The sequence below is a fragment of the Haliotis rufescens genome, unplaced genomic scaffold, assembly GCF_023055435.1.
Source record: "Haliotis rufescens isolate VD_foot unplaced genomic scaffold, xgHalRufe1.0.p SCAF_81, whole genome shotgun sequence".
NCBI classification, from domain to species: domain Eukaryota; kingdom Metazoa; phylum Mollusca; class Gastropoda; order Lepetellida; family Haliotidae; genus Haliotis; species Haliotis rufescens.
The window spans coordinates 602,103-625,732 of NW_025964374.1; the positions used below are offsets into that span (position 1 = coordinate 602,103).

At 43.6% G+C, this 23,630-nt stretch overlaps 1 protein-coding gene across 2 annotated transcripts in view; it reads left to right on the plus strand.

Moving 5' to 3' along the window:
* The window catches only part of LOC124142052 (delta-1-pyrroline-5-carboxylate synthase-like), a 56,150-nt gene that overhangs the window by 27,050 nt on the left and 5,470 nt on the right, over positions 1-23,630 (plus strand). For both annotated transcript variants that reach the window (XM_048390086.1, XM_048390087.1), the window contains exons 5-9: positions 8,197-8,415; positions 9,909-10,071; positions 10,822-10,965; positions 12,328-12,545; positions 23,058-23,195. In XM_048390086.1, the coding sequence (XP_048246043.1) occupies positions 8,197-8,415; positions 9,909-10,071; positions 10,822-10,965; positions 12,328-12,545; positions 23,058-23,195 (882 nt within the window). The remainder of the gene's footprint in view (positions 1-8,196; positions 8,416-9,908; positions 10,072-10,821; positions 10,966-12,327; positions 12,546-23,057; positions 23,196-23,630) is intronic.

The window sequence follows — 23,630 nt, forward strand, 5'->3', positions numbered from 1 at the left end:
AATCAAATCTTTTCATGTTTTTTATCAATGTGCTCAATTGACTTGATGCAAGTACGACCAGTTTCATTACAATATAGATCTTGATTATCGATCAGATTGTCTTGACAGGGCGCCGACATTTTGTTTGAAGCAAATACACGCTATATGAGAGGTGGAATCAGTTGGAGGGACATAGAAGGTGCATAAGTCGTAATAGCCACTGGTGGCACTATGATTAAGCCTGGAAATTCCAGCTTAGTTCAGCAAGGGTGGAAACTGGACTTTTAAAGTCAGTTAATGCTCCCTGTCTCATTCCTTCCCTCCATTCCTTACTCACTCACTTACCTACCCACTCACTCACCCAACTAACTCCCCACTTAATCACTCTGACAAACACACTGTCTATCAAAAACACTCACAGACTTGTTCACTCACCCAATAACTCACACACTTACCCAACCATCAACTAAATCACCACCCAAATCACTCACTTACCCAACTAACTCCACACTTAATCAATCTGACAAAAAAATGTCTATCAAAACCACTCACAGACTTGTTCACACACCCACCAATTCACCCTACCATCAACTAACTCACCACCCAAATTGATTACTTACCCATCCCTCAACTCACCCACTTACCCATCCCTCAACTCACCCACTCATCCATCCCTCTATTCACTTGCTCTATACAAGGTCATAAAAAACGATCTCATCTTAGACTTTGATTAGGCTCCATTGCTTGTGAGCTTGCTTTGTCATGTGTTGAGAAGAACACTGTGACTAACAATGAAACACTAATACTTGTGTCAAGGATAGTAGCATGTTAGCTGTGCATGTGTTGCCCATGAACGATTGTTCTGATCGGTTTAGCTACTCACATTAAATAACTCAAAAACACTTTCAGAAGCATAAGATCAGTCTGAAGTTTACCCTAAAGGTTTAACATACAACATCGATGTAATACAGCCAATAAGAATGTACTGCTTATCGTACAAGTTTACTGATGACAAGCTGACGAGACACATCCACAAGACGTGTACACTACATTGTTATTTATAGTTTAAAAGCAGCTAGTAAGCTATTTGGTAAAACACCAATTCAATGAAAAATAGAATGAAATCCGAAAAAGAATCATCCATGCAGTTCCATCATTTACTGTCCCACCATTGACTGTTCCACCATTGACTGTTCCACCATTTACGGTTCCACCATTTACTGTTCCACCATTTACTGTTCCACCATTTACTGTCCCACCAGTAACTGTTCCACCATTTACTGTTCCACCATTTACTGTTCCACCATTTACGGTTCAACCATTTACTGTTCCACCATTTACTGTCCTACCATTTACTGTTCCACCATTTACTGTTCCACCATTTACTGTTCCACCATTTACTGTTCCACCATTTACTGTCCCACCATTTACAGTTCCACCATTTACAGTTCCTCCATTTACGGTCCCACCATTTACTGTTCCACCATTTACGGTTCCACCATTTACGGTTCCACCATTAACTGTCCCACCAGTTACTGTTCCACCATTTACTGTTCCACCATTTACTGTTTCACCATTTACTGTTCCTCCATTTACTGTTCCACCATTTACTGTCCCACCATTTACGGTTCCGCCATTTACGGTTCCGCCATTTACGGTCCCACCATTTACTGTTCCACCATTTACGGTTCCACCATTTACGGTTCCACCATTTACTGTTCCACCATTTACTGTCCCACCGTTTACTGTTCCACCATTTACAGTCCCACCATTTACTGTTCCACCATTTACGGTTCCACCATTTACTGTTCAACCACTTACTGTTCCACCATTTACTGTCCCGCCAGTTACTGTTCCACCATTTACTGTCCCACCATTTACTGTCCCACCCTTAAGTGTTCCACCAGTTATTGTTCCACCATTTACTGTCCCACCATTAAGTGTTCCACCAGTTATTGTTCCACCATTTACTGTCCCACCATTTACTGTTCCACCATTTACTGTTCAACCACGTACTGTTCCACCATTTACTGTCCCGCCAGTTACTGTTCCACTATTTACTGTTCCACCATTTACTGTCCCACCATTAAGTGTTCCACCAGTTATTGTTCCACCGTTTACTGTCCCGCCAGTTACTGTTCCACTATTTACTGTTCCACCATTTACTGTCCCACCATTAAGTGTTCCACCAGTTATTGTTCCACCATTTACTGTTCCACCATTTACGGTTCCACCATTTACTGTTCCACCATTTACTGTCCCACCATTTACTGTTCCATCATTTACTGTCCCACCATTTACTGTTCCATCATTTACGGTTCCACCATTAACTGTTCCACCATTTACTGTCCCACCATTAAGTGTTCCACCAGTTATTGTTCCACCGTTTACTGTCCCGCCAGTTACTGTTCCACTATTTACTGTTCCACCATTTACTGTCCCACCATTAAGTGTTCCACCAGTTATTGTTCCACCATTTACTGTTCCACCATTTACGGTTCCACCATTTACTGTTCCACCATTTACTGTCCCACCATTTACTGTTCCATCATTTACTGTCCCACCATTTACTGTTCCATCATTTACGGTTCCACCATTTACTGTCCCAACATTTACTGTCACGCCAGTTACTGTCCCACCATTTACTGTCCCGCCAGTTACTGTCCCACCATTTACTGTTCCTCCATTTACTGTTCCACCAGTTACTGTCCCACCATTTACTGTCCCACCATTTACTGTTCTACCATTTACTGTTCCAACATTTACTGTCCCACCATTTACTGTTCCACCAGTTATTGACTAAGAAAGATTTCAAAGCCCATTTGCATTAAATTTACTAAGGCTAAACAAAAAAATACTTTTGTTTCAGTTCACCTAGCCCCAACAAAGTATATGAGTAATTAGGGTTTTGGGGTGTTTTTTTAGTTTTTTTCAATGTTTGACACAGATGGCTTGTTCAGGAGTGATGTTAGTTCCAAGGTTTCTTGAATTTGAAGGTCAAAATAGCTACAGCAGCGATATGTGGAAACATCTAATTTAAAAAAGATATTAGACCGCCTCCGTGGTCTAGTGGTAGAGCGTCCGCCCGGAGAGCGGAAGGTCCGGTGTTCGATCCCCGGCCGCGTCAAAAGATGGTACTTGTTTTAACCCTGTCTGGTGCTCGGCATTAAAGGGCTAAAACAAGGACTGGTCGGCTCAGAGTCAGCATACTGTGTCTGAGTGCGGTATTCATGTTAATCTGCGACATGGTACCTCATTGAGCTAGCACTATAAATCGGCATCAGTCCGATCTAGTACAAGCAGCCACACACACACACACACAGGTGCCTGCACGTCGCTATATAAGTGCAATAATCTTGGACGCGACGTTAAATCCAATGTCACTTACCTCATCTTAATAAATATTAGTATGGCTTTCTTGGTGACTGTTTCCAGCTGTGATAATAACATTTGGGTTGCAAGGGAAACACTGGGTTGGTCATTTTACTGCTGACTGACCATTGGCCAAAAATCTTACTACTGACCACCCCCATCAGGACCCTCATGGCCGGATGTTTCGTAGGTGTGAAAATAATACACATGAGTCGACATATTGATGCAGCAACAAATCTGTAAATCTGTATGGAATATGATATGTAATTGACAAGGGAGATTGAGTTATGACTTCAGTACTTCACTGCCAGTCAGGCTAGGTTACACACCAAAAGTGGTGTCATTTTCAAGAACCATGGACAGGTGCCAACATTTTCATATTCAGTTGCATGCTGACATTACATCCCCCGGGGGGATTCCAGTTTGTATATGACTTCATGGATTGGGTATATGAACTTGCTGGAACTACCGTATATATCGCTACCTTCGTACCGAGAATGAAGGCATTGTTCACCCACCCAATAACTCACACGCTTACCCAACCATCAACTAAATCACCACCCAAATCACTCACTTACCCAACTAACTCCACACTTAATCAATCTGACAAAAAAATGTCTATCAAAACCACTCACAGACTTGTTCACACACCCACCAATTCACCCTACCATCAACTAACTCAACACCCAAATTGATTACTTACCCATCCCTCAACTCACCCACTTACCCATCCCTCAACTCACCCACTCATCCATCCCTCTATTCACTTGCTCTATACAAGGTCATAAAAAACGATCTCATCTTAGACTTTGATTAGGCTCCATTGCTTGTGAGCTTGCTTTGTCATGTGTTGAGAAGAACACTGTGACTAACAATGAAACACTAATACTTGTGTCAAGGATAGTAGCATGTTAGCTGTGCATGTGTTGCCCGTGAACGATTGTTCTGATCGGTTTAGCTACTCACATTAAATAACTCAAAAACACTTTCAGAAGCATAAGATCAGTCTGAAGTTGACCCTAAAGGTTTAACATACAACATCGATATAATACAGCCAATAAGAATGTACTGCTTATCGTACAAGTTTACTGATGACAAGCTGACGAGACACATCCACAAGACGTGTACACTACATTGTTATTTATAGTTTAAAAGCAGCTAGTAAGCTATTTGGTAAAACACCAATTCAATGAAAAATAGAATGAAATCCGAAAAAGAATCATCCATGCAGTTCCATCATTTACTGTCCCACCATTGACTGTTCCACCATTGACTGTTCCACCATTTACGGTTCCACCATTTACTGTTCCACCATTTACTGTTCCACCATTTACTGTCCCACCAGTAACTGTTCCACCATTTACTGTTCCACCATTTACTGTTCCACCATTTACGGTTCAACCATTTACTGTTCCACCATTTACTGTCCTACCATTTACTGTTCCACCATTTACTGTTCCACCATTTACTGTTCCACCATTTACTGTCCCACCATTTACGGTTCCACCATTTACGGTTCCGCCAGTTACGGTCCCACCATTTACTGTTCCACCATTTACGGTTCCACCATTTACGGTTCCACCATTAACTGTCCCACCAGTTACTGTTCCACCATTTACTGTTCCACCATTTACTGTTTCACCATTTACTGTTCCTCCATTTACTGTTCCACCATTTACTGTCCCACCATTTACGGTTCCACCATTTACGGTTCCGCCATTTACTGTCCCACCATTTACTGTTCCACCATTTACGGTTCCACCATTTACTGTTCCATCATTTACTGTCCTACCATTTACGGTTCCACCATTTACTGTCCCACCGTTTACTGTTCCATCATTAACTGTTCCACCATTTACGGTTCCACCATTTACTGTCCCACCATTTACGGTTCCACCATTTACTGTCCCACCGTTTACTGTTCCATCATTAACTGTTCCACCATTTACTGTTCCACCATTTACTGTCCCACCATTTACGGTTCCACCATTTACTGTCCCACCGTTTACTGTTCCATCATTAACTGTTCCACCATTTACGGTTCCACCATTTACTGTCCCACCATTTACTGTTCCACCATTTACTGTTCCACCATTTACGGTTCCACCATTTACTGTTCCACCATTTACGGTTCCACCATTTACTGTTCCACCATTTACTGTCCCACCATTTACTGTTCCACCATTTACTGTTCCACCATTTACGGTTCCACCATTTACTGTTCAACCACTTACTGTTCCACCATTTACTGTCCCGCCAGTTACTGTTCCACCATTTACTGTCCCACCATTTACTGTCCCACCCTTAAGTGTTCCACCAGTTATTGTTCAAAATTACTGTCCCACCATTAAGTGTTCCACCAGTTATTGTTCCACCATTTACTGTCCCACCATTTACTGTCCCACCATTTACTGTCCCACCATTTGTTCCATCATTAACTGTTCCACCATTTACTGTCCCACCATTTACTGTTCCACCATTTACTGTTCAACCACGTACTGTTCCACCATTTACTGTCCCGCCAGTTACTGTTCCACTATTTACTGTTCCACCATTTACTGTCCCACCATTAAGTGTTCCACCAGTTATTGTTCCACCGTTTACTGTCCCGCCAGTTACTGTTCCACTATTTACTGTTCCACCATTTACTGTCCCACCATTAAGTGTTCCACCAGTTATTGTTCCACCATTTACTGTTCCACCATTTACTGTCCCACCATTTACTGTTCCATCATTTACTGTTCCACCATTTACGGTTCCACCATTAACTGTTCCACCATTTACTGTCACATCATTTACTGTCCCACCATTTACTGTTCCATCATTTACATTTCCACCATTTACGGTCCCGCCACTTACTGTTCCACCATTTACTGTTCAACCATTTACTGTCCCACCATTTACTGTCCCGCCAGTTACTGTTCCACCATTTACTGTTCCACCATTTACTGTCCCAACATTTACTGTCACGCCAGTTACTGTCCCACCATTTACTGTCCCGCCAGTTACTGTCCCACCATTTACTGTTCCTCCATTTACTGTTCCACCAGTTACTGTCCCACCATTTACTGTCCCACCATTTACTGTTCTACCATTTACTGTTCCAACATTTACTGTCCCACCATTTACTGTTCCACCAGTTATTGACTAAGAAAGATTTCAAAGCCCATTTGCATTAAATTTACTAAGGCTAAACAAAAAAATACTTTTGTTTCAGTTCACCTAGCCCCAACAAAGTATATGAGTAATTAGGGTTTTGGGGTGTTTTTTTAGTTTTTTTCAATGTTTGACACAGATGGCTTGTTCAGGAGTGATGTTAGTTCCAAGGTTTCTTGAATTTGAAGGTCAAAATAGCTACAGCAGCGATATGTGGAAACATCTAATTTAAAAAAGATATTAGACCGCCTCCGTGGTCTAGTGGTAGAGCGTCCGCCCGGAGAGCGGAAGGTCCGGTGTTCGATCCCCGGCCGCGTCAAAAGATGGTACTTGTTTTAACCCTGTCTGGTGCTCGGCATTAAAGGGCTAAAACAAGGACTGGTCGGCTCAGAGTCAGCATACTGTGTCTGAGTGCGGTATTCATGTTAAACTGCGACATGGTACCTCATTGAGCTAGCACTATAAATCGGCATCAGTCCGATCTAGTACAAGCAGCCACACACACACACACACAGGTGCCTGCACGTCGCTATATAAGTGCAATAATCTTGGACGCGACGTTAAATCCAATGTCACTTACCTCATCTTAATAAATATTAGTATGGCTTTCTTGGTGACTGTTTCCAGCTGTGATAATAACATTTGGGTTGCAAGGGAAACACTGGGTTGGTCATTTTACTGCTGACTGACCATTGGCCAAAAATCTTACTACTGACCACCCCCATCAGGACCCTCATGGCCGGATGTTTCGTAGGTGTGAAAATAATACACATGAGTCGACATATTGATGCAGCAACAAATCTGTAAATCTGTATGGAATATGATATGTAATTGACAAGGGAGATTGAGTTATGACTTCAGTACTTCACTGCCAGTCAGGCTAGGTTACACACCAAAAGTGGTGTCATTTTCAAGAACCATGGACAGGTGCCAACATTTTCATATTCAGTTGCATGCTGACATTACATCCCCCGGGGGGATTCCAGTTTGTATATGACTTCATGGATTGGGTATATGAACTTGCTGGAACTACCGTATATATCGCTACCTTCGTACCGAGAATGAAGGCATGTATCGGAGATGCATACGTATATGTGTGCATTAATTTATGAGAATAGTGTGTGAATGCATGAATAAATGACTCATAACCTAAAACATATTATAATTTTATAATCAAACTTATTTCATGGGGACAAATCTGGTGTCAAATTCATGTGACAAAGCATCGTGAAAAAATATGATACTCGAAATGTAGGGACTGTGTATGCTCTGGTGATGTGCTATAGGCAGGGAATATAAATTACCGTATTCAACGTAATAAGCGCCCAGGGGGCTTTTATTAGAATATTATCAGACTTTCCTCACACATCAATCTCACCCACCGTGATACAACTAAAATACAGTGGCATAAAAAGCCAACTCACTCACTCACTCACTCACTCACTCACTCACTCACTCACTCACTCACTCACCCACCCACCCACCCACCCACTCACTCACTCGCCCACCCACCCGCTCGCCCACCCAACCAACCAACCACCCACCCACCCACTCACTCACTCACTCACTCACTCACTCACCCACTCTCTCACTCACCCACCCACCCCCTCAATCACTCACTCACCCACCCACCAACTCACTCACTCACTCACTCACTCACTCACTCATGCTAATGCTGCTTGTGTTCAGATCATCAGTGTGAAGGACAACGACAGTCTGGCGGCGCGCCTCGCCGTGGAGATCAGTGCTGACCTCATGATCATCATGTCAGACGTGAACGGCCTCTACACCTCTCCCCCCGGTCACCCAGAGTCCCGCCTTCTCCACACCTACTCACCCCTTTATCCAGAAAATGGACTCATCTTTGGGGAGAAATCTCGGGTTGGACTTGGTGGAATGGAGTCAAAGGTATGGCACCGAAAATTGGTTACTATTTTTTTTTTCAAAATAACAGTGCTTCAATATAGACAGATGAAAAAATATATGATAACACAATATCATATAGGGGGTCAGGTGGCTACTATGGCTGCTTGATATGAAGAGAACTTTGTGTAGAGGGATGTGTCCTATTCCGTTACCAGTGTACCTGCAACACTACTACGTGTCAACCACTGCATATGCAAGGCTCCTATTTCTCATAGCTAAAGTACAAGTAACAAAAATTATTAATGGTGTGAGAAATTCAAATGACCTATTCATGTTAGTAGATAGAACCTTTTCACTTTCATTGAAAATGTAGTTTCCTTTAACATTTGATTTGAATTTTGATAGCTCACCTGGCCACAGGCTTCTATGGCTGAAAACAGTAAAGACCAGTTGTATGACCAAGCACGTTACAGTTTGTTATTAACATCATAAAAAATATACTCAGTGTTCTCTATTTAAAGGAATATATGTGTAATTAGAGGAATATATGATAATCGTATTGTCCATACCATAATTTTCTTACAATCAGAAAACACCTGTATTTCAACCATGTCTTTGGAGGTTGCATGACTCTGATTGGTCAATCAGAGGTTTCAAATCACAATAACATGCTTCTGGTGCAAACTGAACTGAAAGAGCATGATGTTTTGGGGGTTGGCATGCTTCAGCTATGCAGTGACTAATTATGAAGAAATGTGCTGTATGCTTGAGTGCTTCCTGATGTTGGGACTTTGTTCTGAGGAAGTGTTATCCCAAATATTGTGGAAGCCTATTGCTGACTTTATGTGCTGGCAATTTGGTGCCTCACTCTGAGAGTGTGGGTTCAAATCTCGGAGGGGGCTCAACTCCAAGAATAACTAGAGTTTTTTTCTGAGGAAGTGTTATCCCAAATACTACATTTAGGCTTAAAAGATAAAAGAATTGGTTCTCAGGCAATGTTTTTTGGAAATATATATTGCGGACGAGTGGTGTCATTTTTTTTATATAAAATTTTTGTTGGTGGTTTGTAACCAGATAAACAATTGTGTAACCAGATAAACAATTGTGTACAATCAACCTGGGAAAGGGCCTCCCTACACAAATGTATTCCTTGATGAGTAAAATACTGGAATACTTGTCAAAAATAAAACGGATGAAAAGCATATGCAATATCTTGAATGCACTGTGAGGATAAGACAAAACGTCACATGGCGCTGGCCTGTGGCAGGGGTACTATGCTGCCTGGCTGCTGGCCGCATGGAACTCTGGGTAGGAGAGTGTCCTGGTGGGTCACATTTGTTGCATTTATTCCAGGTAAATGCGGGCGGTCGGGTAGCCTAGTGGTTAAAGCGTTCGCTCGTCACGCCGAAGACCCGGGTTTGATTCTCGACATAGGTACAATGTGTGAAGCCCATTTCCGGTGTCCCCCGTCGTGATATTGCTGGAATATTGCTAAAAGCGGCGTAAAACCATACTCACTCACTCACTCACTCCAGGTGAATGCAGCAACCTGGGCTCTGAAGCTGGGCGTCTCGGTGGTCATCTGTAACGGTTGTGAGGAGAACGCTATCGTCAACATCGTCAAGGGCAAGCAAGTCGGGACATTCTTCACCATGGAGGAGAATGTTGGAACTCCAGTGGAAGTGCAGGCTATACAAGGTGAGGCAGTGATACATGCAGCTTACATCAATCCATCTCCCCCACAATTGGAACAAACATGCAGTGATCCCTAACTTCAACGCTATCTTTGGGGTACAAATAACTGATAACCATTCCAAATGATCAGCCGTTTGACCGAGGTGGAGTCGTCAGGGTAGATGACTGACACAACAGTACATGAGATCTTTGCCACATCGTGAGGAATCCATATTGGACCTGGATTTTCTAGTTTCACTAGTTCACATGACTGCCATGACAACACAATCTGGTGGCGGTCCTCACCTTTATTTGAATGTTAGAATGCATGCATAATTTATATTAACCAATAAAATCAACCAGTATGTTTCACAAACTATATTCACAGGGGTCAGTTGTAAAGAGGTGTTGCAATTATTGTTTGCGGCATACTCTGACTTAGATCTCCCGTGAAGATCCGGGGTAGAATAGGTCTTCAGTGACCAATGTTTGCCGTAAAAGTCAACTATGCTTGTCATAAGAGGCGACTTAGGGGATCGGGTGGTCAGACTCGCTGACTTGGTTGTTGCATGTCATCGTATCCCAATTGTGTGGATCGATGCTCATGATGTAAATCACTGGATTGTCTGGTCCATTTATTTACAGACCGCCACCATAGATCAAGCCAGCAAGATCCCTGATACGTCCCATTCTCTTAGATCCGTGACAATGCAACATAGCCATTAATCCTACCATTCCTGTCTGTTCCACTGTTCCCTATTTCCTGTACTTCAGCGCGAGACGGGTCGAGGAAGCTCCAGGCTCTGACCAGTGGTCAGCGTGCGGCCATAGTGAACCGCCTGGCAGACCTCCTGGTGGAGAAGAAGGTGGACATCTTACAGGCCAACCAGCTGGACGTCAGGAAGGCCTACTCCGCAGGTGGGGAGTGGTGTACTCGTCATGCAAGTCTGGAGACAAGAAGCAGGGATTTATTTAAGTGCCCTTGGCAGGCACATTGAGAAAAAAAATGATTTTGGTAGAAAATTTGGATTTTTTTATTGTTCTATTTGTTTTTATTCAATATTTAACAATGTACTTTCATAATGCATTCAGTGCAATAATGTTCTCCTTCATTGTTCCTGTTAATGTCAGTAAACTGGCAAATGGTTAATTCCAATTTGGGAATTTTTATGGATTTTGCTGCAGACTTTGGGCCAAATATCGTCCTCTGACTAGGTGTAGTGTTCAGTCTCACCCCTGGAGGGGAACTGGCTGTTTAGATAACCCAGGATCAGGAGCCTCAAGAAACGATAATCTTGAGTTATTGGCTTAATTTTGGTTGTATTTCGTGTTCTCGACTGCTATGATTGCCTACGGGTTGCGAGGTTTATCGCCTAACGAAACCGGGTGAGAACCCTAACACATGGCCTGCTTGGAGACCATTTTGCAAGTGAACACAAGAAAAGATAACTCCTTGCAGGAGAGTGCACATGCATACCGCTAAAAAGGAGTGAGTGAATACCACTAAAAATAACTTGTTACGGAGTAACGGAACATGTAGATAAATCACTCTCAAGTACATGTACGTTGAATCAGCTGCCTATATGTTGAGTAGCTAGGCTTCTGTGTGCCTTTGTCAACAGTCACTCACTCACTCTGTATGTATGTCAAACAGCAGGGGCAGTCGGGTAGCCTAATTGTTAAAGCGTTCACTCGTCATACCAAGGACCCAGGTTTGATTCCATACATGGGTACAATGTGTGAAGCCCATTTCTGGTGACCCCGCTGTGATATTGAATATGTTTTGGACTTTTGAAGTATTGTGTTTGTTTATTAAATGTTATGTTTGTGAGGGTCAGAATAATCCCCATCGACCAGAGGGCAGTCTACCCTATGATGGTTTACTTACCAATTGATTTCATGGTTAACCAGAAATTGGATCTTTATTGCATCATTGTTTACTCTCATCTTGACTGTTTGGGTCAAGAGAACTTATTCCAAGGAGCCAAGTTATTTTTCACGCGTGTTTCTTCATTTTGGTTTGTTTAGATAACTTTTATCACGAAGAAAAAAAAGACAGTCACGCCAACGCAGGTTTGCTTGGCATGTATTAATGCAAAGTTAGCTCCCCTTGAAGGGCTCGCCTGTCATGGGTGGCTCGCTTGGGTTTCGCGCTTCTTTCGAGGGTTGCCAATAAATGTCATGAAGTGTTTACCTGTGTCCTGTCAATGTGTGACAAGTGTATAGTTCCTCCTAACTTAACTGGCGTTGAGCTTCAGTGCCTGCCTGCCTGTGTTTCAGGTCTGGCTTCTCCCCTGGTGTCGAGACTCATCCTGAACGAGAACAAGCTGCAGGTCCTGGCCAATGGACTGAGGAAGATCGCAGAGGACTCGTTTTCCGCGGTGGGACGGGTCTTGCAGCGCACCCGCATCGCTGAGGGCATCGAGCTGGAGAAGATCACTGTACCCATCGGAGTTCTTATGGTCATATTTGAATCCCGACCAGACGCCCTGCCACAGGTAAACATACACAGTCTGCTTATGTTTGAATAACTCCCATGTGCAGTGGTTTGAATAACTCCCATGTGCAGTGGTTTGAGTAACTCCCATGTGCAGTGGTTTGAATAACTCCCATGTGCAGTGGTTTGAATAACTCCCATGTGCAGTGGTTTGAATAACTCCCATGTGCAGTGATTTGAGTAACTCCCATGTGCAGTGGTTTGAGTAACTCCCAAGTGCAGTGGTTTGAGTAACTCCCATGTGCAGTGGTTTGAATAACTCCCAAGTGCAGTGGTTTGAATAACTCCCATGTGCAGTGATTTGAGTAACTCCAATGTGCAGTGGTTTGAATAACTCCCATGTGCAGTGGTTTGAATAACTCCCAAGTGCAGTGGTTTGAATAACTCCCATGTGCAGTGGTTTGAATAACCTCCATGTGCAGTGGTTTGAATAACCACCATGTGCAGTGGTTTAAATAACTCCCATATGCAGTGGTTTGAATAACTCCCATGTGCAGTGGTTTGAGTAACTCCCATGTGCAGTGGTTGAATAACCTCCATGTGCAGTGGTTTGAATAACCTCCATGTGCAGTGGTTTGAATAACTCCCAAGTGCAGTGGTTTGAATCACTCCCATGTGCAGTGATTTGAGTAACTCCCATGTGCAGTGGTTTGAATAACTCCCATGTGCAGTGGTTTGAGTAACTCCCATGTGCAGTGGTTTGAATAACTCCCATGTGCAGTGGTTTGAGTAACTCCCATGTGCAGTGGTTGAATAACCTCCATGTGCAGTGGTTTGAATAACCTCCATGTGCAGTGGTTTGAATAACCTCCATGTGCAGTGGTTTGAATAACTCCCAAGTGCAGTGGTTTGAATAACTCCCATGTGCAGTGGTTTGAGTAACTCCCATGTGCAGTGGTTTGAATAACTCCCATGTGCAGTGGTTTGAGTAACACCCATGTGCAGTGGTTGAATAACACCCATGTGCAGTGGTTTGAATAACTCCCATATGCAGTGGTTTGAATAACTCCCATGTGCAGTGGTTTGAGTAACTCCCATGTGCAGTGGTTGAATAACCTCCATGTGCAGTGGTTTGAATAACCTCCATGTGCAGTGGTTTGAATAACTCCCAAGTGCAGTGGTTTGAATAACTCCCATGTGCAGTGGTTTGAGTAACACCCATGTGCAGTGGTTGAATAACACCCATGTGCAGTGGTTGAATAACCTCCATGTGCAGTGATTTGAATAACTCCCATGTGCAGTGGTTTGAATAACCTCCATGTGCAGTGATTTGAATAACTCCCATGTGCAGTGGTTTGAATAACTCCCATGTGCAGTGGTTTGAGTAACTCCCATGTGCAGTGGTTTGAATAACTCCCATGTGCAGTGGTTTGAATAACTCCCATGTGCAGTGGTTTGAATAACTCCCATGTGCAGTGGTTTGAATAACTCCCATGTGCAGTGGTTTGAGTAACTCCCATGTGCAGTGGTTTGAATAACTCCCAAGTGCAGTGGTTTGAATAACTCCCATGTGCAGTGATTTGAGTAACTCCAATGTGCAGTGGTTTGAATAACTCCCATGTGCAGTGGTTTGAATAACTCCCAAGTGCAGTGGTTTGAATAACTCCCATGTGCAGTGGTTTGAATAACCTCCATGTGCAGTGGTTTGAATAACCACCATGTGCAGTGGTTTAAATAACTCCCATATGCAGTGGTTTGAATAACTCCCATGTGCAGTGGTTTGAGTAACTCCCATGTGCAGTGGTTGAATAACCTCCATGTGCAGTGGTTTGAATAACCTCCATGTGCAGTGGTTTGAATAACTCCCAAGTGCAGTGGTTTGAATCACTCCCATGTGCAGTGATTTGAGTAACTCCCATGTGCAGTGGTTTGAATAACTCCCATGTGCAGTGGTTTGAGTAACTCCCATGTGCAGTGGTTTGAATAACTCCCATGTGCAGTGGTTTGAGTAACTCCCATGTGCAGTGGTTGAATAACCTCCATGTGCAGTGGTTTGAATAACCTCCATGTGCAGTGGTTTGAATAACCTCCATGTGCAGTGGTTTGAATAACTCCCAAGTGCAGTGGTTTGAATAACTCCCATGTGCAGTGGTTTGAGTAACTCCCATGTGCAGTGGTTTGAATAACTCCCATGTGCAGTGGTTTGAGTAACACCCATGTGCAGTGGTTGAATAACACCCATGTGCAGTGGTTTGAATAACTCCCATATGCAGTGGTTTGAATAACTCCCATGTGCAGTGGTTTGAGTAACTCCCATGTGCAGTGGTTGAATAACCTCCATGTGCAGTGGTTTGAATAACCTCCATGTGCAGTGGTTTGAATAACTCCCAAGTGCAGTGGTTTGAATAACTCCCATGTGCAGTGGTTTGAGTAACACCCATGTGCAGTGGTTGAATAACACCCATGTGCAGTGGTTGAATAACCTCCATGTGCAGTGATTTGAATAACTCCCATGTGCAGTGGTTTGAATAACCTCCATGTGCAGTGATTTGAATAACTCCCATGTGCAGTGGTTTGAATAACTCCCATGTGCAGTGGTTTGAGTAACTCCCATGTGCAGTGGTTTGAATAACTCCCATGTGCAGTGGTTTGAATAACTCCCATGTGCAGTGGTTTGAATAACTCCCATGTGCAGTGGTTTGAATAACTCCCATGTGCAGTGGTTTGAGTAACTCCCATGTGCAGTGGTTTGAGTAACTCCCAAGTGCAGTGGTTTGAATAACCTCCATGTGCAGTGGTTTGAATAACCTCCATGTGCAGTGGTTTAAATAACTCCCATATGCAGTGGTTTGAATAACTCCCATGTGCAGTGGTTTGAGTAACTCCCATGTGCAGTGGTTGAATAACCTCCATGTGCAGTGGTTTGAATAACCTCCATGTGCAGTGGTTTGAATAACTCCCAAGTGCAGTGGTTTGAATCACTCCCATGTGCAGTGATTTGAGTAACTCCCATGTGCAGTGGTTTGAATAACTCCCATGTGCAGTGGTTTGAGTAACTCCCATGTGCAGTGGTTTGAATAACTCCCATGTGCAGTGGTTTGAGTAACTCCCATGTGCAGTGGTTGAATAACCTCCATGTGCAGTGGTTTGAATAACCTCCATGTGCAGTGGTTTGAATAACCTCCATGTGCAGTGGTTTGAATAACTCCCAAGTGCAGTGGTTTGAATAACTCCCATGTGCAGTGGTTTGAGTAACTCCCATGTGCAGTGGTTTGAATAACTCCCATGTGCAGTGGTTTGAGTAACACCCATGTGCAGTGGTTGAATAACACCCATGTGCAGTGGTTTGAATAACTCCCATATGCAGTGGTTTGAATAACTCCCATGTGCAGTGGTTTGAGTAACTCCCATGTGCAGTGGTTGAATAACCTCCATGTGCAGTGGTTTGAATAACCTCCATGTGCAGTGGTTTGAATAACTCCCAAGTGCAGTGGTTTGAATCACTCCCATGTGCAGTGATTTGAGTAACTCCCATGTGCAGTGGTTTGAATAACTCCCATGTGCAGTGGTTTGAGTAACTCCCATGTGCAGTGGTTTGAATAACTCCCATGTGCAGTGGTTTGAGTAACTCCCATGTGCAGTGGTTTGAATAACCTCCATGTGCAGTGGTTTGAATAACCTCCATGTGCAGTGGTTTGAATAACTCCCAAGTGCAGTGGTTTGAATAACTCCCATGTGCAGTAGTTTGAGTAACTCCCATGTGCAGTGGTTTGAATAACTCCCATGTGCAGTGGTTTGAGTAACACCCATGTGCAGTGGTTGAATAACACCCATGTGCAGTGGTTGAATAACCTCCATGTGCAGTGATTTGAATAACTCCCATGTGCAGTGGTTTGAATAACCTCCATGTGCAGTGATTTGAATTACTCCCATGTGCAGTGGTTTGAATAACTCCCATGTGCAGTGGTTTGAGTAACTCCCATATGCAGTGGTTTGAATAACTCCCATGTGCAGTGGTTTGAATAACTCCCATGTGCAGTGGTTTGAGTAACTCCCATGTGCAGTGGTTTGAATAACTCCCATGTGCAGTGGTTTGAGTAACTCCGATGTGCAGTGGTTTGAGTAACTCCCAAGTGCAGTGGTTTGTATAACTCCCATGTGCAGTGATTTGAGTAACTCCCATGTGCAGTGGTTTGAATAACTCCCAAGTGCAGTGGTTTGAGTAACTCCAATGTGCAGTGGTTTGAATAACTCCCATGTGCAGTGGTTTGAGTAACTCCCATGTGCAGTGGTTGAATAACCTCCATGTGCAGTGGTTTGAGTAACTCCCATGTGCAGTGGTTGAATAACCTCCATGTGCAGTGATTTTAATAACTCCCATGTGCAGTGGTTTGAATAACTCCCATGTGCAGTGGTTGAATAACCTCCATGTGCAGTGGTTTGAGTAACTCCCATGTGCAGTGGTTGAATAACCTCCATGTGCAGTGATTTGAATAACTCCCATGTGCAGTGGTTTGAGTAACTCCAATGTGCAGTGGTTTGAATAACTCCCAAGTGCAGTGGTTTGAGTAACTCCAATGTGCAGTGGTTTGAATAACTCCCATGTGCAGTGGTTTGAGTAACTCCCATGTGCAGTGGTTGAATAACCTCCATGTGCAGTGGTTTGAGTAACTCCCATGTGCAGTGGTTGAATAACCTCCATGTGCAGTGATTTTAATAACTCCCATGTGCAGTGGTTTGAATAACTCCCATGTGCAGTGGTTGAATAACCTCCATGTGCAGTGGTTTGAGTAACTCCCATGTGCAGTGGTTGAATAACCTCCATGTGCAGTGATTTGAATAACTCCCATGTGCAGTGGTTTGAATAACTCCCTTGTGCAGTGATTTGAGTAACTCCCAAGTGCAGTGGTTTGAGTAACTCCCATGTGCAGTGGTTTGAATAACTCCCATGTGCAGTGATTTGAGTAACTCCCATGTGCAGTGATTTGAATAACTCCCATGTGCAGTGATTTGAGTAACTCCCATGTGCAGTGATTTGAGTAACTCCCATGTGCAGTGATTTGAATAACTCCCATGTGCAGTGGTTTGAGTAACTCCCATGTGCAGTGGTTTGAATAACTCCCATGTGCAGTGTTTTGAGTAACTCCCATGTGCAGTGGTTGAATAACCTCCATGTGCAGTGGTTTGAATAACCTCCATGTGCAGTGGTTTGAATAACTCCCTTGTGCAGTGGTTTGAGTAACTCCCATGTGCAGTGGTTTGAGTAACTCCCATGTGCAGTGGTTGAATAACCTCCATGTGCAGTGGTTTGAATAACCTCCATGTGCAGTGGTTTGAATAACTCCAATGTGCAGTGGTTTGAGTAACTCCCATGTGCAGTGGTTTGAGTAACTCCCATGTGCAGTGATTTGAATAACTCCCAAGTGCAGTGGTTTGAATAACCTCCATGTGCAGTGATTTGAATAACTCCCATGTGCAGTGGTTTGAATAACTCCCATGTGAAGTGGTTTGAGTAACTCCCATGTGCAGTGGTTGAATAACCTCCATGTGCAGTGGTTTGAATAACCTCCATGTGCAGTGATTTGAATAACTCCCATGTGCAGTGATTTGAGTAACTCCCATGTGCAGTGATTTGAATAACTCCCATGTGCAGTGGTTTGAATAACCTCCATGTGCAGTGATTTGAATAACTCTCATGTGCAGTGGTTTGAATAACTCCCATGTGCAGTGGTTGAATAACCTCCATGTGCAGTGGTTTGAATAACCTCCATGTGCAGTGGTTTGAATAACCTCCATGTGCAGTGGTTTGAATAACTCCCAAGTGCAGTGGTTTGAATAACTCCCATGTGCAGTGGTTTGAGTAACTCCCATGTGCAGTGGTTTGAATAACTCCCATGTGCAGTGGTTTGAGTAACACCCATGTGCAGTGGTTGAATAACACCCATGTGCAGTGGTTTGAATAACTCCCATATGCAGTGGTTTGAATAACTCCCATGTGCAGTGGTTTGAGTAACTCCCATGTGCAGTGGTTGAATAACCTCCATGTGCAGTGGTTTGAATAACCTCCATGTGCAGTGGTTTGAATAACTCCCAAGTGCAGTGGTTTGAATCACTCCCATGTGCAGTGATTTGAGTAACTCCCATGTGCAGTGGTTTGAATAACTCCCATGTGCAGTGGTTTGAGTAACTCCCATGTGCAGTGGTTTGAATAACTCCCATGTGCAGTGGTTTGAGTAACTCCCATGTGCAGTGGTTTGAATAACCTCCATGTGCAGTGGTTTGAATAACCTCCATGTGCAGTGGTTTGAATAACTCCCAAGTGCAGTGGTTTGAATAACTCCCATGTGCAGTGGTTTGAGTAACTCCCATGTGCAGTGGTTTGAATAACTCCCATGTGCAGTGGTTTGAGTAACACCCATGTGCAGTGGTTGAATAACACCCATGTGCAGTGGTTGAATAACCTCCATGTGCAGTGATTTGAATAACTCCCATGTGCAGTGGTTTGAATAACCTCCATGTGCAGTGATTTGAATAACTCCCATGTGCAGTGGTTTGAATAACTCCCATGTGCAGTGGTTTGAGTAACTCCCATGTGCAGTGGTTTGAATAACTCCCATGTGCAGTGGTTTGAATAACTCCCATGTGCAGTGGTTTGAGTAACTCCCATGTGCAGTGGTTTGAATAACTCCCATGTGCAGTGGTTTGAGTAACTCCCATGTGCAGTGGTTTGAGTAACTCCCAAGTGCAGTGGTTTGTATAACTCCCATGTGCAGTGATTTGAGTAACTCCCATGTGCAGTGGTTTGAATAACTCCCAAGTGCAGTGGTTTGAGTAACTCCAATGTGCAGTGGTTTGAATAACTCCCATGTGCAGTGGTTTGAGTAACTCCCATGTGCAGTGGTTGAATAACCTCCATGTGCAGTGGTTTGAGTAACTCCCATGTGCAGTGGTTGAATAACCTCCATGTGCAGTGATTTTAATAACTCCCATGTGCAGTGGTTTGAATAACTCCCATGTGCAGTGGTTGAATAACCTCCATGTGCAGTGGTTTGAGTAACTCCCATGTGCAGTGGTTGAATAACCTCCATGTGCAGTGTTTTGAGTAACTCCCATGTGCAGTGGTTGAATAACCTCCATGTGCAGTGATTTGAATAACTCCCATGTGCAGTGGTTTGAATAACTCCCTTGTGCAGTGATTTGAGTAACTCCCAAGTGCAGTGGTTTGAGTAACTCCCATGTGCAGTGGTTTGAATAACTCCCATGTGCAGTGATTTGAGTAACTCCCATGTGCAGTGATTTGAATAACTCCCATGTGCAGTGATTTGAGTAACTCCCATGTGCAGTGATTTGAGTAACTCCCATGTGCAGTGATTTGAATAACTCCCATGTGCAGTGGTTTGAATAACCTCCATGTGCAGTGGGTTGAATAACCTCCATGTGCAGTGGTTTGAGTAACTCCCATGTGCAGTGATTTGAGTAACTCCCATGTGCAGTGATTTGAATAACTCCCATGTGCAGTGGTTTGAGTAACTCCCATGTGCAGTGGTTTGAATAACTCCCATGTGCAGTGTTTTGAGTAACTCCCATGTGCAGTGGTTGAATAACCTCCATGTGCAGTGGTTTGAATAACCTCCATGTGCAGTGGTTTGAATAACTCCCTTGTGCAGTGGTTTGAGTAACTCCCATGTGCAGTGGTTTGAGTAACTCCCATGTGCAGTGGTTGAATAACCTCCATGTGCAGTGGTTTGAATAACCTCCATGTGCAGTGGTTTGAATAACTCCAATGTGCAGTGGTTTGAGTAACTCCCATGTGCAGTGGTTTGAGTAACTCCCATGTGCAGTGATTTGAATAACTCCCAAGTGCAGTGGTTTGAATAACCTCCATGTGCAGTGATTTGAATAACTCCCATGTGCAGTGGTTTGAATAACTCCCATGTGCAGTGGTTTGAGTAACTCCCATGTGCAGTGGTTGAATAACCTCCATGTGCAGTGGTTTGAATAACCTCCATGTGCAGTGATTTGAATAACTCCCATGTGCAGTGATTTGAGTAACTCCCATGTGCAGTGATTTGAATAACTCCCATGTGCAGTGGTTTGAATAACCTCCATGTGCAGTGATTTGAATAACTCTCATGTGCAGTGGTTTGAATAACTCCCATGTGCAGTGGTTTGAGTAACTCCCATGTGCAGTGGTTGAATAACCTCCATGTGCAGTGGTTTGAATAACCTCCATGTGCAGTGATTTGAATAACTCCCATGTGCAGTGGTTTGAGTAACTCCCATGTGCAGTGATTTGAGTAACTCCCATGTGCAGTGGTTTGAATAACTCCCATGTGCAGTGGTTGAATAACCTCCATGTGCAGTGGGTTGAATAACTCCCTTGTGCAGTGGTTTGAGTAACTCCCACGTGCAGTGATTTGAATAACCTCCATGTGCAGTGAGTGGGTTTGGGGAAATCCAGGATTAGATCTTGTCGTTCAAGCCTTGCGGGTGGATGGTTTTGAGATCAAATATCCATTTAAGTTCAATGGACTGGCGCCTGGTCGTGCTCTGGGCTGACTCAGGGTCTGTTTTGAGCTGTTGTATGATTTGATAGTGTAGGTCTCTGGTTGAGTGTCCTACAGAATTGAAATGTTTGGCGACAGGTTTGTCCCTTTGGTGGTTTATATCTGCAAAGTGTTCTTTGAGTCTGATACAGAAGTGTCGTTTGGTCTCACCTACATATTGTTTGCCACATTTGGTGCAGTTAAGCAGATAGATTACGTTTCTGCTTTTGCAAGTGAAATGCGAATGGCATTTATATTTTTTACCTGTTGTGTGGCTATTGAAGGTGTTGACCGATTTCATGTTGGTGCAGGTTTTGCAAGCCTGTTTGTGACAGCTATCATCTAAATTGGGCATCGTACGGCCACTAATTTGTGGTTTGAGTGGAGGATAAGTGATGGCCGCTTTCATGAGAATGTCTCTAAGGGTGCGGTTTTTCCTGTATGCTGTGATGTGTGGGACTCGGAAAGTGTCTTTGCAGGTGTCTGATCCTAGGAGTAGGTGCCAGGATTTTTTGATCATGGAGCTCACCTTGAGTGCAGTGGGGTTGTAATCTGTAATAAAGATCACTGGTTTAGTGTCTTTGGGGGTGTGTCTGTTTGGGTGTTAAGAGGGATTTTCTCTCTTTGGTGTTTGCTTTTGTTTCATTGTCCAAGAGAATTTTCTTTGGATAACATCTGTTGAGGTAATACTTTACTAGATTGTTGCTGTGGAACTCATATTGTGATTGCGAGCTGCATATCTTTTTGAGTCGGAGGAATTGACTGTATGGTCCCTTGACTTTGATGTGTCGTGGGTGACAGGAGGTGTATAGCAGATAGGAGTGCGTATCTGTAGGTTTGCAATATAGGTCAAAGTCCAATTGATTTGTTTTTTGATTGAATATGACCCATGTGTCTAGGAAAGCTACTTTTTCTCTAGAGAATTCGGCAGTGAATTTGATTGTGGGATGTGATTGGTTCATTTCTTTGATGAAAGATTCTAACCTAGTGTAGCCTAGAGTCCAAATAAGGAAGATGTCGTCTATGAATCTGACGTAGAGGTTGGGGCTATCAGTGGTTTTGTTGAGAAGTTTGCCTTCTAGTTCTCCCATGAAAATGTTTGCGTATGATGGGGCTAATTTGGTGCCCATAGCTGTGCCTCCGATTTGTACAAAATGTTCATTGTTGAACACAAAGTTGTTTTTGTATAGAACAAGTCTAAGTAAAGAGAGTAAGCTGGTGGGGCTAATGGGCCAGTCAGGTTTGTGGCGTCTAATGGCCTGAGCTACTGAACGGAGGCCTTCCGTGTTGGGTATGTTAGTGTAGAGGGATGTGACGTCCATGGTGACCAAAATGATGTCACTATTGGGTGGTAGGTGGGTGGAACCTACGGTTTGGATAAAATGGGTGGTATCCCTGATGTAACTGGGATAGTGTTTGACGAACTCTTTTATGTGTCCATGTGCAGTGGTTTGAGTAACTCCCATGTGCAGTGGTTTGAATAACCTCCATGTGCAGTGGTTTGAGTAACTCCCATGTGCAGTGGTTTGAATAACGTCCATGTGCAGTGATTTGAATAACTCCCATGTGCAGTGATTTGAATAACTCCCATGTGCAGTGGTGTGAGTAACTCCCAGTCGTCTAAGGCACCGCGATTCGCTGTGCAGAGTTGCTTCCCTTGGGCACGCCAGAAACCTATGATTGTGGGTTCAAATCCCGGTTCGCCCCGATTATGTTTCTAGGTTTGTCAGCACCATACCCGTGCTCGTGGGTTTCACCAAAGTGGTAAACGTCTGAGACCTGCATCACTTCGGGCTTTCCTCCCACAACAAGCTGACACGCCACGATATAACTGAAATACTGTTAAAAGCGGCGTTAAACCCAACTCACTCAATTATACCAAATCTGTGTATACAGTGTGATGTTGAAGGACGCCCTAAGTGAACAGAACACAGGGTAGAAGGACTAACACAGGTTGACAGATAAGGCGTCTTCCGTTCCTCTGGGTCCGACAGGTTTATTTTCTGAGTTCTATTTTGTGTCACTAGGTGGCGGCCTTGGCTATCTGTAGCGGTAACGGTCTGCTCCTGAAAGGAGGGAAGGAGGCCGTCAACAGCAACAAGATGCTGCACTCCCTCGTCATGGATGCTCTCGAACCATATGTGCCAAGGGAGACAATCTCATTGGTAGGGTGCATTACTATCATGTCATTATTATAAAGGTAACGCTATTTTTCAGGGCATTATCATTTGCAGAAGCCTGAGGTCTTCCATTAATTGCGCTATGAAGGAGGGCAGTTGAAAAGACCAAGGGCTTCTTCAAATGATAATGCCCTGAAAAAAAGTGTTACCGTTATTATAGCTAAAATGGATGGAATTTGTTATCAAATAAAAATAAACAACAATATCGGTTTTGAAACATTTACTGCAATCAGCACAAACGTCTTTGAGCCACTTTTACAAATATGGAAACGTCATAGAACAAACCAGATGACGTCACTATTGAACGTGACGTCACCTATCCCTATCCTATGACGTCACCTAACAACGGGTGCGATAATGGTCCGTCGTCAAGCAATATGAGGGCATTATCAAGTTACAGTGGCCTGCTGAATGTCTGAT